General features: G+C 36.1%; 1 protein-coding gene across 6 annotated transcripts in view; it reads right to left on the reverse strand.

Moving 5' to 3' along the window:
* DPY19L1 (dpy-19 like C-mannosyltransferase 1) overlaps nucleotides 1-17,091 on the reverse strand; it is a 96,559-nt gene that overhangs the window by 30,134 nt on the left and 49,334 nt on the right. For all 6 annotated transcript variants that reach the window (XM_042921917.1, XM_042921893.1, XM_042921909.1 and 3 more), the window contains 4 exons: nucleotides 14,640-14,731; nucleotides 12,687-12,786; nucleotides 10,449-10,526; nucleotides 1,499-1,585 (listed from right to left, as the gene is read on the reverse strand). In XM_042921917.1, coding sequence (XP_042777851.1) covers nucleotides 1,499-1,585; nucleotides 10,449-10,526; nucleotides 12,687-12,786; nucleotides 14,640-14,731 — 357 coding nt within the window. The remainder of the gene's footprint in view (nucleotides 1-1,498; nucleotides 1,586-10,448; nucleotides 10,527-12,686; nucleotides 12,787-14,639; nucleotides 14,732-17,091) is intronic.

Consider the following 17,091-nt stretch of genomic DNA (forward strand, 5'->3'; position numbering starts at 1 on the left):
AATAGGAAATGAGTGTTTATAGTTGAATATGCATAAATATGCTATATTCTGTAACTGTGGGCATCATTTATTTTTATACACACCCAAATAGGAAAAATACATAAATACACTTAATTCATACCTAAGACACACCTCAGTGTCAAGCAGCTAAAAGGAAACCTGACACACTGTGGGTCCTGGACTGAACTGAAGTTTCCTGTAAAATGTACTTAGGTTAGATTTTATTGGTACCTGAATACAAGTACCAAGAGTCATGTGCTTTAATATAAGTGATAGCAGGACTTGCCTGTGCACACATGTAAAATATAGAACGGAGTACACTGTTAACATTTCCTGATTAGAAACAGAGTTCACTGACTGTAAGAACTATCATTAATCTCAAACTACAGCAACTCACTTAATGATTTTTTTTTGTCATTGTTGAAAACGCAGCATCACCATATGCTAATTACTTATACCTGCAACTAAGTATACTCGAGCCACACAACCTGAAAAAGGGTAGCGTGGTCCAGAGTGGGAAGAGGCATATTTCTGGGGGGAAAGGATCTTAAGTGTTATTTGTGAAATGGGGCAAAGAAATAGGAAGTTCCCAATTTGTTCATGAGTTCTAGAAATCAAGAAAGCCAAAATAATCTGAGTAACTTAAACAATTATTCAAAGAGAATATATTTCAATTAAGAGAGTACAATACACTTTTGTCTTCAGGAAAGCAGCCTAATGCTAAAGCACATGCACTTTTAAACACAGGAATAATATTTTTCCTCTTAGGTACACTAAACATTATAATGGTGAGATCCATGAATAAAAAAGGCATACCCACCTCTGGAAGTCCTTAAATTTAGGAAGATTTATATTTAGAAGGTCATCCTGCCAAAAGTGGCAGAAGGAGTTAGACGACCTTTCACCATTTGTTCCAATTCTAGCAGACAGTCTCCCAATAATCTAAACCTGCTCTCAGTAGTGATTTAGCAAAATACAACTGAATCATCACCTGACTGAAACTATCTAAATATTTCACACAAATAGAACAGGAAAAAAAAAAAAAAAAAAAACTAAGAGAACCCAGGGCCCCACACCTCTGATCACAGCAAAACCAGGAGAGACTACTGCGAAGTGCCACAGGGAGGCAAGGGGGGTCAGCGAGTGGAGTAGGAATAGGATAAAAACTGCAAAGAGGGGAGGAAACAAGAACAAGAAGAAAGCGTGAAACCTTTCTCAAGTGAAACCTGGGACCAAAACTTAGGTGACAGAAAAGACAAGGAAAGAGAAAGGGCAAAGTAGAGGTATGAGGCAAGGGGCTATGTTTTCCAGTATTAACTCTTTTGTTTCTTTCCTGTTTGAAAAGTGAGTACTGGAATACTCTATCACATATAGATGAATTCATTAAAACACCTCAGGTGATTCTTATAGAAAATAACTCATGAATCCCAAGCCAGTGGTTAAAAAAACTGGTCAGTCATTAGTTTCAAAAACAGCCATATACTTAAGAGGCACTTACCCAAATAATTACCAAAGAGGAAGCATAATAAGAAGTTAATAACATTGAGTTTCCAAACATCAAAACAAAACAAAGTGCAAGAGAAATCTGGAAAAATCCAAGAAAAATATAATTAATGCACATAAAAAACACTGATTTTTATTCTTAAAATTGCACATGCCCATGATGAAATTCAAACCATTCACAAGAGAACAATGAAAGCAGCTCATGTTCTATCCCACACTTCAAAACCCAAAAGATCGCCACCATCAACAGTTTCCTGTGCATTCTTCCACATAGTCACATGTACAAATTCCAGTTTGTATTTTTTAAAAACCACAAATGGAAACTTGGCCCATAAGCTATGCTACTGCTTGCTTTACTCTGACTTTGTTTCCGAGAGCTTTCCAGGAATCCAAACCAATCTAATTCATTCCATTGAATAACTGAAAAAAGTACACCACTCTAAAGTGGTTCCATAATTTACCGAACAGTCCTAGGACTACTGCTGAACAGGTAAGTACCTTCCAGCTTTATTTTGCTGCTATTTTGCTTTTCCTGTTGCAAACACCGTTACGATAAGCATCCTTAGGTGTATATCTTATATACATGTCCAACACTCATGAGATAAATTATTTTATTTTTATTGCCATAAAAAGTATTGTACCAATTTACCCTCCATCAATGGGATATGAGAGCTCCTGCTGATACACACTCCTGCCAATTCTTTTAAATGTTTGACAATCTTTTTTTTTTTAAGTTTTTAAGTTATTCAGAGAGAATGATCTTTTTTTTTTTTTTTTTAAGTTTATTTATTCAGAGACAGAGACAGAGAGTGTGCATGCAAGCTGGGGAAAGGCAGAGAAGGAGACAGAGAATCCCAAGCAGTCTCCGTGCTGTCAGTGCAGAGCCCAACTCGGGGCTCAAACTCATGAACCAGGAGATCATGACCTGAGCCGAAATCAAGAGTCAGACGGTCAACCGATGGAGCCACCCAGATGCCCCTATTTGACAAGCTAATATAAGAAAAATGTTGCCTCATTATTTCACTTTTCCATTCTTTTAAAACTGGGTAGATGCGCTATCTTTTCTTCTATTTGTTGTTTTTGTTACTGTGTGTCTGAATTGCTTATTCCTACTGCCCATTTTTCTACTGGGTTTCAGCTATTTTCTTTAAGAGCTCTCTTTATATATTATGAAAAAAATCTCTCCTTATCAAACAAACATACTGTAAATATTTTTCCCAGTTCATTTTTATCTTTGTGGCATTTCTGTATTATGATTGTTTTCCAAATTTTTATGATCATCAAATTTATCATTCATTTCCTTTAGGTCTTCCATTATCAGAAAAGCTTTAAAAATAAAATAATCCATGTTTTCTTCTAGAAGTTTTCTTTTTGAGCCATATATATGAATTTCTATCCGAATTTTAGAATCAGCTTAAGTTTCAAAACTGACATTTTTATTAGAACTGTTTTATTCAATAATATATATCACATATTTATAGCTATAATCTGTCAACTGTTGAATCTTTAGATCCAAAAATACCACATTGCTTCCATTTCTCTAAGTGTTCCTATACTTATTCATTAGCAGAGTATAAAATTTTCTTCATATAGATCCAGCATGTTAAGTTTACTTCAAAGTATATTATTTCTGTTGCTATTCTATCAGGAATATTTTTTCATCATGTTTTCTGACTGCATAAAAAAATTATGGTAAATATACAGAAATGAATATAATCTTTTATTATTTCTAGTAGTAGTTTATTAACTTTGGTTTTTTTAGGTATTCAAAATCATATCACCTGCAAATAATATTTCTTTGTCTTCCCTTTATTTTTGAAAGTCTTATTTTTTAATCAATTGTATTGTTTGATATTCTTTCAACAAAATTAAATAATAAAAGTGACAATAGGCATTATCTGTCAAGCTTCTGGCATTAATGGGAATAGTTCTATTGATGCATCATTTTGTGTGATGCTACTAGCTTTTGAAGTATATGTATATATTTAAAATTTCAATGAAGGGGCGCCTGGGTGGCTCAGTCGGTTGAGCGACCGACTTTGGCTCAGGTCATGATCTTGCGGTTTGTGAGTTCGAGCCCCGTGTCGGGCTCTGTGCTGACAGCTCAGAGCCTGGAGCCTGCTTCGGATTCTGTGTCTCCCTCTCTCTCCGCCCCTCCCCCGCTCATGCTCTGTCTCTCTCTGTCAAAAATAAATAAACATTAAAAATTTTTTTTTAATTTCAATGAAATTTCCATCTATTTTCATTTGATTACGATCTTAAAATAAGAAATAGATATTGACTTTTATTAAATACCTTGATAGCATCACAGGAAAAGATCATATTGGTGATCTTCTAAAAATATATTGATGTGATAAATTATATTAATATAATTTCTAATGTCAAACCTTTCTCACATTCCTGGAACGAACTTAACTTTTCATGGTACATTATTCACATACACTTACTAAATGGGTAAGGAGCCAAATTCTCAAAATTTTATGACAATACCTTTTTCCCATAACTGCTAAAATTTAAGACTAATTCTAAACTTTCCCAATCAATTCTGGCAAAAATTAGCAGAATAACATCACTTTGAATAAACAGATTCATAACCAACAATCAGGTAAGGCCATGTCAAGGGTATTCAAGAAAAAAATTAAGGCAGTATTAAAAAAGGAGGTCCTAAAGGTCTGCAGAGACATTTGCGATCCATTCCCACCTCAGCAGCCAGTCTGGTCACTTCCTGCTCAAACCCTCCAAAAGCTTTGATTGTCACTTTAAGGGAAAGCCAAAGGCCTTACAAACACCTACGGAACTTCTAGGGCCTTCCCCACTAACACCTGGAACCTCATTTCACATTACCTTTCCCATCTCACTCCAATCCAGCCACATCTTGGACATGCAGGAACATACCGGGGACACCCCCATCTCAGAGCTTTCGTACCCGCTGTCTCTCTTAACCTAACAGACGCTACCTCCACTCCCTCAGCTATCTCTATGTAACCTTCTCAGTGAGGCCTTATCTTTGCACCCTTTTCAATTCTGACCTCCAGTACACACTCAGCACATTTTTTGTCTGCTTTCTTTTCCTAATACCTTTGGAATTAACATACTGTTTATCTTACATATTTGCTTTCTTTGTACTTTAGAACACAAGGTCCAGGGGCGCCTGGGTGGCTCTGTCAGTTAAGCATCCGACTTTGGCTCAGGTCATGATCTTATGGCTTGTGAGTTCAAGCCCCGCATTGGGCTCTGGGCTGACAGCTCAGAGCCTGGAACCTGTTTCGGATTCTGTGTCTCCCTTTCTCTGCCCCTCCCCTGTTCATGCTCTGTCTCTCTCTCTCTCTCTCAAAAATAAATAAAAATTAAAAAAAAAAATTTAGAATACCAGCTCTAGAAGGGAAGGGTTTCTTTCTTTTTATTGTTTTTTTCACTGCTCTATCCTTAGAACCCAGGAAATGTTTGACAAACAACTCATTGCTCAAAATCATCAGTGAATTCAAATTTGAGGGAAAAATTTTGAAAATTTGAAAAAATAAGAAAATTAAGAACTTAAAAGGTGCAGAATAGAGATTACGAATTATTTAGTATTTGTCTTTTTTTGAGTATCTGTATTTTTAGTAGGTTAAAAAAAAATAAGACAACACTGTGAATGACTTGTTAGTGAACTTTTTTTTTAAGTTTATTTATTTTGAGAGAGAGAAAGCACACAAGCGAGTGCAAGCAGGGGAGGAGCAGTGAGAGAGGGACAGAAAGAATTCCAAGCAGGCTCCGTGCTGATGCAGGAGCCCCCATGAACCATGAGATCATGACCTGAGCTGAAACCAAGAGTAGGATGCTTAACGGACTGAGCTACCCAGGTGCCCCATTATGTTAGTGAACTGTAAAACTTAGATGATATGGGACAATTCCTAGCAATGCAAAAGTTATAAAAACTATTCAAGAAAGAAATCTAAACTGTCTTATTATCATGAAACAAGTTAGATCAGTAATTTAAAATCTGTCCACAAAGAAAACAACAGGTCCATATAGTTTAATAGGCAATATCACCAAACTTTCAGGGAATATTCCTTCCAATCTTAAATAAAATCTACCACAGAAAGAAAAGGTAGAGACAACTCACAATTAAATTCTATGGGGCTAGAATAAATCTGATATAAAAAACCATCAAGTGTGGCTGGAGCATTCTGGGAGAATAGCAGGTCTGCTCACCTAAATAACAACTGCACTGGCCAAATCTGTCTGATGGAACTGTTCTGGAACTCGGGAGTCTATTAAGAGTTACAACTTCCAGGAGAACTCTTCAATGGGAAATTGACTTAATTTGAGTCCATTTCAGCTCTTACCTCAACAGCAGCTACCCATCGAGACACAAACAGTCCTGCACAAGTTCAAAAGCATAGGCAACAAAAGCAAAATAAACAAGCGAAACTATATCAACCTAAAAAGCTTCTGCATAGCAAAAGAAATGATCAACAATATGAAAAAGCAACTTACAGAATGAGAGAAAATATTTGCAAACCATCTAGCAAAGTTAATATTCAAAATATGTAAGTTTTTACAACTCAATAGTCAAAGAAACCCAAAAGCCCACATAATCTGATTAAATATGGGCAGAAGACCTGAACAGACATTTTTCTAAGGAAAACATACAAATGGCCCACAGATATAAAAGTTGCTCAACATCATTAATCATTAGGTAAATGCAAAACAAAACCACAATGAACATCACCTTACACCTGTTAGAATGACTATTATAAAAAAGACAAGAGATAAGTGTTGAAGAGGATGTGGAAAAAAGGAACCCTTGTTTTCTGTTGGTGGGAATGTAAATTGGTACAGTCACTATGGAAGATAGTATGGAGGTTTCTTAGGAAATTAAAAGCAGAACTACCATATGATCCAGCAATCCCAAAGAAAGAAAATGAAAACAGGATCTCAAAGAGGTATCTGTACTCCCATATTCACTGCAGCCTTATTCATAAGAGCCAAGACATGGAAATAAAATAAGTTTGCATCAATGAATAAATAGATATTGAAATTGTGATGTGTGTGTGTGCGTACACACACACACACACACACACATATATACGCAATGCAAAAATTATTCACCCATAAAAAAAGGAAATCCTTCCATTTGCATCAACATGGATGGATCTTGAACACATCATGCTAAGTAAAATAACACATTAAGAAAAAATAACTGGCACAGTTAAAATCATAGACAGAGAAAGCAGAATGGGGGTTTCCAGGAGCTGGAGGGGAAGGAGGGGAATAGGTAATTATTGTTTAATGGGTATAGAGATTCTATCTCGAAAGATGAAAAGAGTTTGAGAGATGGTGGTAATGGGTGCATAACAATGTGAATATACTTAATACCACTGATGGGTACACTTAAAAAGATTAAGATAGTGAATGTTACATTAAGTATATTTTACCACAATAAAAAAATGGAAAAAATTTCTGTTTGGAAATAATTATTTATTTTCCTTTATATAACTATAGGGATTTAGGAACTTGTAAAGTGATAACAAAAGAAGGTATTTCACAGTAAGAAACTAGTTCCGTAGTTAGTAAGTCACATCATAAACCATATACCATTCACCCAAGACAGGTTCTACTACAAATAAACCTGAGTAATGTTAGTACTTTTTTAACTGTAATTGAGTCAAACACCTTACCCATAGTCACCTGTGTGACCCTGTGACTGACCAACTCTAAATGCTAATTATTTTTTTTAAATGTTTATTTATTTTGAGAGAGAGAGAGACAAAGCGAGCAGGGGAGGGTCAGAGAAAGAATCCCAAGCAGGCTCCACCCTGTCAGAGCAGAGACAGACATAGGGCTCGATCACACGAACTTGAGATCATGACCTGAATGGAAATCAAGAGTTGGACATGTAACCGACTGAGCCACCCATGTGCCCCTACACAATTATTCTGATTTTTGCTGCAATGTAAAAACAAAAAACAAAAAACAAAAAACAAAAAACACCAAAAAACGATATTAAACAGTTTGGGGGGGGGGAAAAAGGCAAGTGTAACAAAAGGATAATTACTGTCTAATCCCATTCATGAAGAGATTTAAAAAGAGATAAAAAAAAGAGATTTAAAAAATTCATGAAGAGCAAAATGAATCCAGTAATATATAAAAATTGTATTTAGTCCATAAAAGCAAGGTTTCTTGCTGTATAATATCAATTAATATAATTTACCACAGTAACATATTAAAGGGAAATATACACAGGATCATCTAGACAGACACTTTAGAAAAGCATTTGATGAAACTTAGCTTTTATTAATTTCTTTTAAGAGGTGCTCAAAGCTTGAGGACACGTTAGAAAGACAAAGAAGCCAGCTTTACGTAGCTGGCCAAATCAGGAACAAGTTAAGCATAAAAGCATAAAAATAAATAATGAAAATGGTGGATTATACTGCAATGAATAAAACAGATGCCATTTTCTCTTGGACATAAGAGAGAAAGTGGTAAGAGATTTGAATAGGAACGTCACAAAAAAGGAAGCACAAAGGGCCCATAAACACACGAAAAGATCTTTGGCTTTATTGACAATCAGAGAAAATGCAAATTAAGGCCATAAGATACCATTTTATACTCACCCGAAAGACAAAATTAAAAAAGGGTGTACAATAATATGAGCTATATATTATCCATTACTGTTTGAGGTAGTCTAATCATTTTTGAAAAACAATACAGGATTAAATTAAAAAGCTGAACATGTATATAATTTACCACCCAGGAGTTCTACTGTTAGGTAAATACCCTAGAGAAATTCTTAATATATATGCCTCAGGAGGTACATGTGACAATATACAGCATTATTCATAAAAGAAAAAAGAAGAGGAAAAAACCTAAATGTCTTTCAACAAGAAAATGGGTAAATAAATTGTGCTTTGTTTATACAATGGAAAGTGCAAAGCAAAGAAAATGTCTGAACTCCAGTAACATCAAAATCTCAGAAACCTAAGTAAAAATGTAAGTCTCACAAACAGATACCATTTTTATAAACCTTAAAAACAATACTAACCTATAATAAAAAGGGTATATTATTCAGGAATACATAAAAGGTAAAGTCACCAAGAAAAGCAAGTTAGTTATAATTTAACAAGTCAGGAGACTGATTATCCCTAGGAGAAGTGAGGGGGATGTATCTAGGGCACACAAGGATTTCCAAGTAATGACGGTTCTATTTTTCAGTTAGAGGGTGGGCTCATGCTTGTTAATTTTACAACTGTACTCAAAACTTCCCTATATATTATAATGTCCTTTTATAGAGAATAAAAAACAATAATGGCATATTATAATAACATCAAAATTATAGGGAAAAGAAAACATTAAATTTTAAAAATTAGTGACAATGACAGATACTCTTGAAGAATAAACATTCATCAAAATAAACCATCCAGCGCCTTAGGACCTTTGTTCTAACTGTTCCATGACATCTACTTAGCTAACTCCCTCTCCTTCCAATCTTTGCTTTCCTCTCCTCTTCTCCCTAAAGACCTGCCCTAACTACTTACTTGATATCTTAATCTCCCACCACCTAAGACTGGCACTCCTGAAAAAATTAAAAATAGAGAACTACCCTATGACCCAGCAATAGCACTACTAGGAATTTACCCAAGGGATACAGGAGTGCTGATGCATAGGGGCACTTGTACCCCAATGTTTATAGCAGCACTTTCAACAATAGCCAAATTACAGAAAGAGCCTAAATGTCCATCAACTGATGAATGGCTAAAGAAGATGTGGTTTATATATACAATGGAATACTACTTGGCAATGAGAAAGAATGAAATCTGGCCATTTGCAGCAATGTGGATGGAACTGGAAGGTATTATGCTGAGTGAAATAAGTCAGTCAGAGAAGGACAGATATCATATGTTTTTACTCATATGTGGATCTTGAGAAACTTAACAGAATACCATGAGGGAAGGGAAGGGAAAAAAAAAATTTACAGAGAGGGAGGGAGGCAAACCATAAGAGACTCTTAAATACAGAGAACAAACTGAGGGTGGATGGGGGAGGTGGGTAGGGGAGAGGGGGAAATGGGTGATGGGCATCGAGGAGGGCACTTGTTGGGATGAGCACCGGGTGTTGTATGTAAGCCAATTTGACAATAAATTATATTAAAAATTAAATTAAATTAAAAAAAAAAAAAAAAAAAGACTGGCACTCCTGATCGCCCTGAGGTACCTTGATTTGTTCTTTGCTTTTTTTCTACAGTCCTGTGTCACCTTCTATTTTTTTTTTTTTATTTTTTTTAAGGTTTATTTTCATTTTTGAGACAGAGAGAGACAGAGCATGAACAGGGGAGGAGCAGAGAGAGAGGAAGACACAGAATCTGAAACAGGCTCCAGGCTCTGAGCTGTCAGCACAGAGCCCGACGCGGGGCTTGAACTCATGGACCATGAGATCATGACCTGAGCTGAAGTCGGACGCTTAACCGACCAAGCCACCCAGGCGCCCCCTGTGTCACCTTCTAATACTATATACTTTGCCCATTTACTGTGTTCATTATTTACCCTCTGTGCTCTCGCATTCCCCATTCTCCCAGAATGTGATTAACATGGATGCTGGGATCTGTGTAGTTCTAGTCTCAGGTACAACCCACGTGCCTGGATGGTTGGTGCTCAGAAATGAACATTCCACTTCATTTTAACAGAAGGCTCCTGGATAATACACCATTCTATGTTTCTCTCTCACGGATTCTCTCTTTTACTTGTAGCAAGTCAGGCACAATCTCAAACCAGATAACATGACCCAAATTAAAATTTTCTGGGTGGCCTATTTTAAAACATGGTCTGTTAATTATATCACAATATTTGAATGACACTTTTTTTAGTTATGGAATCCTATTATGAGTTTCAACCATGTGTATAACAAATAGTAACGAGGAGTTTAAGGTCAAAGTAAATTGAAAAACAAAAAATTTAAACCATTACCATGTGTATATAAATGATCTTCCGTAATTTGCATACATCAATGTATCCCACAACATATACTGCAAATAATGATGCAATCTGAAATTTAAGAAGAAGTTAAATTATAAGTAAAAATTACATACATAATGAATACCTATAAGAATGAAAAAAGATTATTTTTTGTTTTTTCTCATTTTGATTTGTATTTATATTAAAAGGAAATTCTTTAGTTTCTCTCTTACCTGCCAATTTACTATTGAATATGGTCAATATATAAATATAGCAAATATTGATGTTTTTCCTTCCATACACAGCTGTCTTACATAACCATGTAAATTTTCTACTTTGTGGATTATTCAACACAATACTCATTATAATGTCAGGGTGACTCTACTGTCAACATGTACAATTACAAAGTGCCTTGCCCAATCAAAAAATATAAAAATTTAATTATAATGTATGATAATTAATACATAATTGGGAAAGGTACATTGAACTCAAAAGTAATCATGTAATGAGTGTGTGTGCAAAAATGCATTAAGTTCTGCTTATTAGTCACTCTTTACAAGAATCTCCATTAGTGTTCTCTTTCATATAAATATTCAAGTACTTGTTATAATCAAATTTATCAAATTTCAAATTAGAAGGATAATTTTCACTACTTTTAACTTTCTTCACAGTTTTGAAGAAACCTGCATATATATTTACCAAGAATTCAAGGAGTACTGGAGTTATTTAGATGAATTAATTGATTAAATGATAACAATGTACCTCTTCATAAAATATAGTTACTCGGTCAAACAATGACTCTCCACCCTTCTTCATGGAGAAAGCAACTCAGATTAAATTCCATGCTTCCCCTACCACACAAACATGGTACAAATGAGCTGTAAAGTGGCTGAATGCTTAAACACAGAACTTAAAATTTCATTCATCAAGTTATTTATCTCCAAAATGATCTACAACAAATTTTCTCATTAGCAAGAAAAACAAGATTTCCCTTTACCAGGGATTTACCCAAGGGGAACACTGCATTGCCTAAGGATGAGACTAATATGACATGGTAACTGGGAGGAAGTGTGCCTCGTTATTCAACATAAGCCCCTCACTCCGTGCAACGCCTTCCCCCACTCACCACCCCCCTAAAAAAAACAACAACAACGCAGGTTAGCACCCCTAGCTGGAAGCAACGGCAACTCTCCCTTTCCACCCCAGAGCCAAGCAATACACAGCAGGCCTATAAGGGTAGACTCTTAAGGAGTGTCTCTCAGGGCCATATTTAAGCAGACACATTTAAAATGTCACCAAGCTAAAGGAAACAAGGGAGCCTAAAAGGTAAGATCAAAGAAAGAATGAAGTACAAATAGAGCCTCTTTTTAAAAAATAATGATAAAAGCACCTGACCTTACTGGCATCTTGCTAAGTACCAGCAATGTGTTAAGTCTAATATGCATTCCCTCATCTGATCCTAACCCAATAAAGTAGGTTCTTTCATTTTCTCTATCTCACAACGGAGAAAACTGAAACTAAGCAAAGTTAAGCAGTTTGTCTAAGTCAAGCGGCTAGTGGACAGAGTTAGGAATCAAACCCAGGCCTTACTTCATATCTCAAGCAAGACATTTCCAAGATTACAAAGCAACTCTTAATCTGCTTTATATGAATAGGACGATGGCAAGCACAATGAGGGAGCAGAAGTAGCTGGGGGCGGGGAGCAGCATAGGGAGAGACCACCCACAATTCACTCCCTCTCTCAGCAAGCACCTTCACCTTGCTTCATATACTTCTATTTGAAGGGAGAAGGGGGCAAGAATGCACAGAAAAATGATAAATTATAGATTGGTGGGGGAGCTCTATAAATAAGAACTGTTTAGCTCCCTGTCCTATGTTATCCTGCGTGCATTTATGCTCTGGGTAAGAATGTACAGTGTTATTCATAAAAGAAGTACATTTATTTAAGAGAAATACTTAAAGTTTCAGCGCTGGTCCTCTTTTAAGCACACTAGCAACACCGAATAACAAATATGAGTAGGCTCATCAGTTTGAGTTCAATAAAGGCACTCCACTAGTAAGCCAATAAGGAGCACTCACTAATACATAAATGTTACATATTTCCCTATCTTGAACTTTCTTTAAAAGTATTAACTAAAAAACATTTTAGGACTTAGAATCATGTAATATCTCAGTTCTATAATTTTACACAAGTGAGTACACATAATCAAACACTGAGCTTAATTCCATTTAAAACTGTAAGCACCGTACCTGAGTAAGAAGCACAAACTGAGCAAACTGCCATGGAAGCATGAAAAATACATTGGAAATGCAGAGTGCAATCAGGCTTCCTCTATAAAGTTTTGTAGCCCTTGGGAAGATAAAATAAATATGAGTAAGTTTAACCACAGGATATTCTAGCACGGCCCCGAAATGCTGCCAATTAGTATCCTTAAACATAATCTGGTTATAACATAAACCAGACATGAAAGGAACATATGGGTTAGAAATTATACTCCCTGACACTCAATTCCAACACCTTTCCATGAACAAAACAAAGCTTGCCAGAGAGAAAGGGCAGTTGGGTCAGTATATCCGTTGAATTTTTTCAAACTGTATTTCGGCGAATTTATAATCAAACATATTTAATGCTCCATCCCAATAGCTTCATTTGGAGAGTCAGAAGATGTGTATAAAAAAGTAGCATATTCTAAGTGCTAAGTATTCTGCAGATACATTGAATTCCGAATACGGGCTGAGTAGAGGGAAAATCTGTGGAGGGTGTGGGATAAATGTTGGGTCCTGCCCAGGGAGGACCCAGAGGAGAGAAGAGAAGAGAAGAGGCAGCAAAGGCAAGGGGCCACTGTGGAGCACCCTTAGAGGCTTCACTTTCCTGACTTGTAATTTAGGGGACCTTCAGGAAAGTGAGGCACTTTTATCTTTCCTGCTAGTTTTGAGAAGTACTTTTCTCCTAAATCAGTGAGCCAACGAGAAGCCCCCAACATGTCTAACATCTGCGCAAAGTGAAGTGTATATGCTAACACAATGCAGTATACACCTTAAAGAGATCCTCCTCAGGATAAACCTACCTGGGGCACTGAGCGCCACCACAAAACGCCTTTCTTTACTTCCTTAAGCATCCCATTTCTGAGGACATCTCTCTCTGCTCTTCTAATCCAACTCTTTATATCATGTCCCTATATCAAGTAGTTTTAAAATCCAGGTAACCTTTTTGTGAGCTATGAAATCAATTTATTAGCTACAAACCCGTAATTTTTAATGGAGTGAATACATCCCACATTCAGAGAGGGGCCTGTCTACCTAAGGGACAAGGCCACATAATGGCTCTAGTCCTGCTGAGGTTGTCACAGGTGGAAATGGATCGTCCAAACGGTTTTGGTGTAACAGATTTCAACCAGCTTCTCCTACATTCTGCCGATCGTCTAAGGGAGTTCTTAGTCTGAGTCATCTTCAGAGTTTCGTCAGGCTTTGTTCTATTTTTTTCACAGTCCCCATTTTGTTTAATTTTTACCCTCTGAATCAAGGCAACATCCATCCAAACTCAATATTCATCGACACAAAGGAGAGAGAAGTGTTCTTGGTCCTACTCTCTTCCATTCATACGGTGCGTGAATCTCTGTGAGGTCTCTAGCTGAAGGCCAGATGAACGTGAGAAAGCCCAATCCAATCCTGAACTTCCAGCAGGAATTCTCCTAGTAAGTGTATCTCCGGTCTACTGAGTGGTTTCTTTTTATGCTTACTGTCTGATTCTAGGGGATGCTAAACACATACAGGAAGAATTACACGCGTGAACGTACCTGGCCACAATTATTCTACGAACTGTTCTTTCCTCTGAAGGACTGTATCTTACAGGTTACACTCTACTGCCATCAGTCTTCCCCCTTCTCTCTGCCTACTTTTGGGAAGCCGTGGTGGCAGCGGAAAGTGACTTGGGAAAGAGGAGATGGCAAGAGTGAAAGCAGATTTGCTGCTCCTCGAGCAACTAAGGAAAAAGGGAGACTGGAAGGCAGCTGAAGAAAATGTTTTTGGTGCTGAATATTTTGAAGGTATACACTTAAAATAACCATGGATTCAACCTAGCAACGGCATCGTCTTAATTATTTCATTCCATTGACTGTTTTTATTATGGAAGCTTAAAAAATTCTAGCTTAAGTTATTCAATGCAAAACAAACAAATTAGACCTAAGGAGAAGTCAAAGTTACCTGAGAATGTGAGTCACAAGCAACATCTGAAGTACAAGGAACGGATAGGAGAAGCTTTCGCGGAGAGGTGGTGTCCACATCACACGTGTGCACTAAAAACAAAATTCATAGTGTATGGTCTGTCTGTTGAATGTGTTAAGTAAGACATACTAATCGAAAGCAGCTATTTACGAACACAAAAAAAGTCTTTTTCACACATAATTTAAATGGTATGTTGGAAAACAAGCTGCTAGGTTTTCCACCAACAGCAAAACTGAAAAGTGAGAAGCGAAACATTATTGAGAGGGGGACACACATGGCGTACTATTGTGAAATAGTAACATGAATTGTCAACAACAAATACCAACAGACTTCAACTACAGCCTAAAAGGAAAGTGGGGAAAGCACGAGCAAGAAAATGTTCCGCCAAAATGAAAAACGTTTCATTTTGAATTGGTGGTGGAAACCTGTTTAGTTTGTCTTCTTCCACTTGAATTTCAGCAAAACTATCCATAACCAATACTTCAAAACTCTTTGTAGTTATCAATGTCAGTATTTTTATGCACAATGCTGCTTTACAAAAAAGTTGGGGGGGGGAGGTGGGCAGCATTCCATTTCTGTTTTTACTTTTTCTTTGCCCAAGCTACCCTTGGCTGCAAAATATTTAAAAGTGGCAGAGGGGATCAAATAAAAAATAATAAATCCTAAAATGTAATGTACCAACTCTACTAAAGAACTCACTTTGGACATAAATAAATAACGTTCCATCCCAGTTTTAGTACTCTTATCATTTTTCTGCATCTATACGAAATGTATTAATAAGTCTATCTTTCAATTAAAGGAAAACTATACTGAATGACATATAAACAATCTGATTTTACTACTATTAAGCTACTTACACTAGATGAAATCATTACATCTTTCAAGTCAAGCAGATTTACTTAATTTTATTTTTTTAAGATTTTTTATTTTTTTTATTTTGTAAGTACTCTCTACACTCAGAGTGGGGCTTGAACTCACAACCCTGAGAGTAAGAGTCACATGCTCTACCAAAGGAGTCAGCCAGGTGCTCCAAGCAGAGTTACTTTAAAGACTACATGCAATTACAAAGACCACAGTGAATAAAGGAAATAAACCTTTCCTTTATTTTAGCTCTGCCTCAGACTATTAGATATTTCCACTACTGCTATAGAAAATTTGAGCCAATTTACTTCTCTTTTTAAGCAAACTTCACCATCCTCTATGAAACTGAACATAGATACCTATTTATAAATGAACTATACACACAAGAGAATTCTGAAAAGATTGAAAAAGTCTTTTTAAAATGCATATTTATTGTTACTGGAAGGCAATTTAAAAAATCTGTTAGTTTACCAAATTAATTAGAAATTTCAGTATGATTGATAGTAGAGATATATAACCATACTTTATAAAGCTATCAATCTCTGTGCAAAAACCAAGAAGAAAATATTTAAACTATGTAATTCACAATTTGAGAATTTTCTCCATTCAGACTGTTTACCTACGTTTATTTTATTACCCAAATTCAACTATGGTGCCATCTCTTAGAAATTCATTTCTTTTACTAGCTGAAGTCACTCAATTCTCTAAAACTCAGTTACATCCCTTGTAAAACGTAGGATGAGAAGGCCAAATTACAGAACTGAAACAAAGAGCAAGGTCATCTGCCTCTACAAAGTTAAGAGTGAATGAATGCAAACGTATGGGAAAGTGCTTATTGCTTCTCCAATGACACCATGTGCTTTCCTAGATCTGGTACAAACATAACTGCTGGTCCAGATGACCCCAAGTAATTTGAAAATAGTAAACAGATTTGCTTTAATCAGACCTTAAATCTTAACAAGTAAGTATTTTCCTCTAATTATAATACAGTTCTCTACATAGGATGATAGTTCAAAATGCCTTCTAAAGGCATCACTGTGAAATTTAGGAATTATAGAAGGGAATAAACGTGTGAGCTCCTTCACATGGGGTTACACACTGTGTTACGCACACTCAGACAAAATACAAGAAACTCCTGAATTATGAAAATGAACTCAAAGAAAATCTGTTTCTTTAAACTGTCCTCTTATAGTATATAATTTCTGGCACACATTTCGAAGCACTAAATAATTCTGCAGCATGATATGGCCCAGGTATTGACAACAACAGCTCCAATTTTCTGCTTAGGAAAGCCTGAATTTCAAATCATCTACTCAAGAATCAAAAACCCAGGAATTTCAGCAGTAGGCAGCTTCATTTGTCAAGCTCTATTTTCAAATGGCTTATTTATACTATTAGAGATCTAGCATAATCTAATCTACTTCTCTTCATAATGTAAAACTAAATAGGAGAACAACTAACTCGTGAATTATAAATTAGTTAATATCAGAAAGATCGTGAGAGTTTTGGCCAGAGCTGATATTTGTAGGGTTAGTCATAAATTGTTGTTGGTATAATGTCTAGGTTTACA

This window comes from Panthera leo, chromosome A2 (genome assembly GCF_018350215.1).
Source record: "Panthera leo isolate Ple1 chromosome A2, P.leo_Ple1_pat1.1, whole genome shotgun sequence".
Lineage (NCBI taxonomy): Eukaryota > Metazoa > Chordata > Mammalia > Carnivora > Felidae > Panthera > Panthera leo.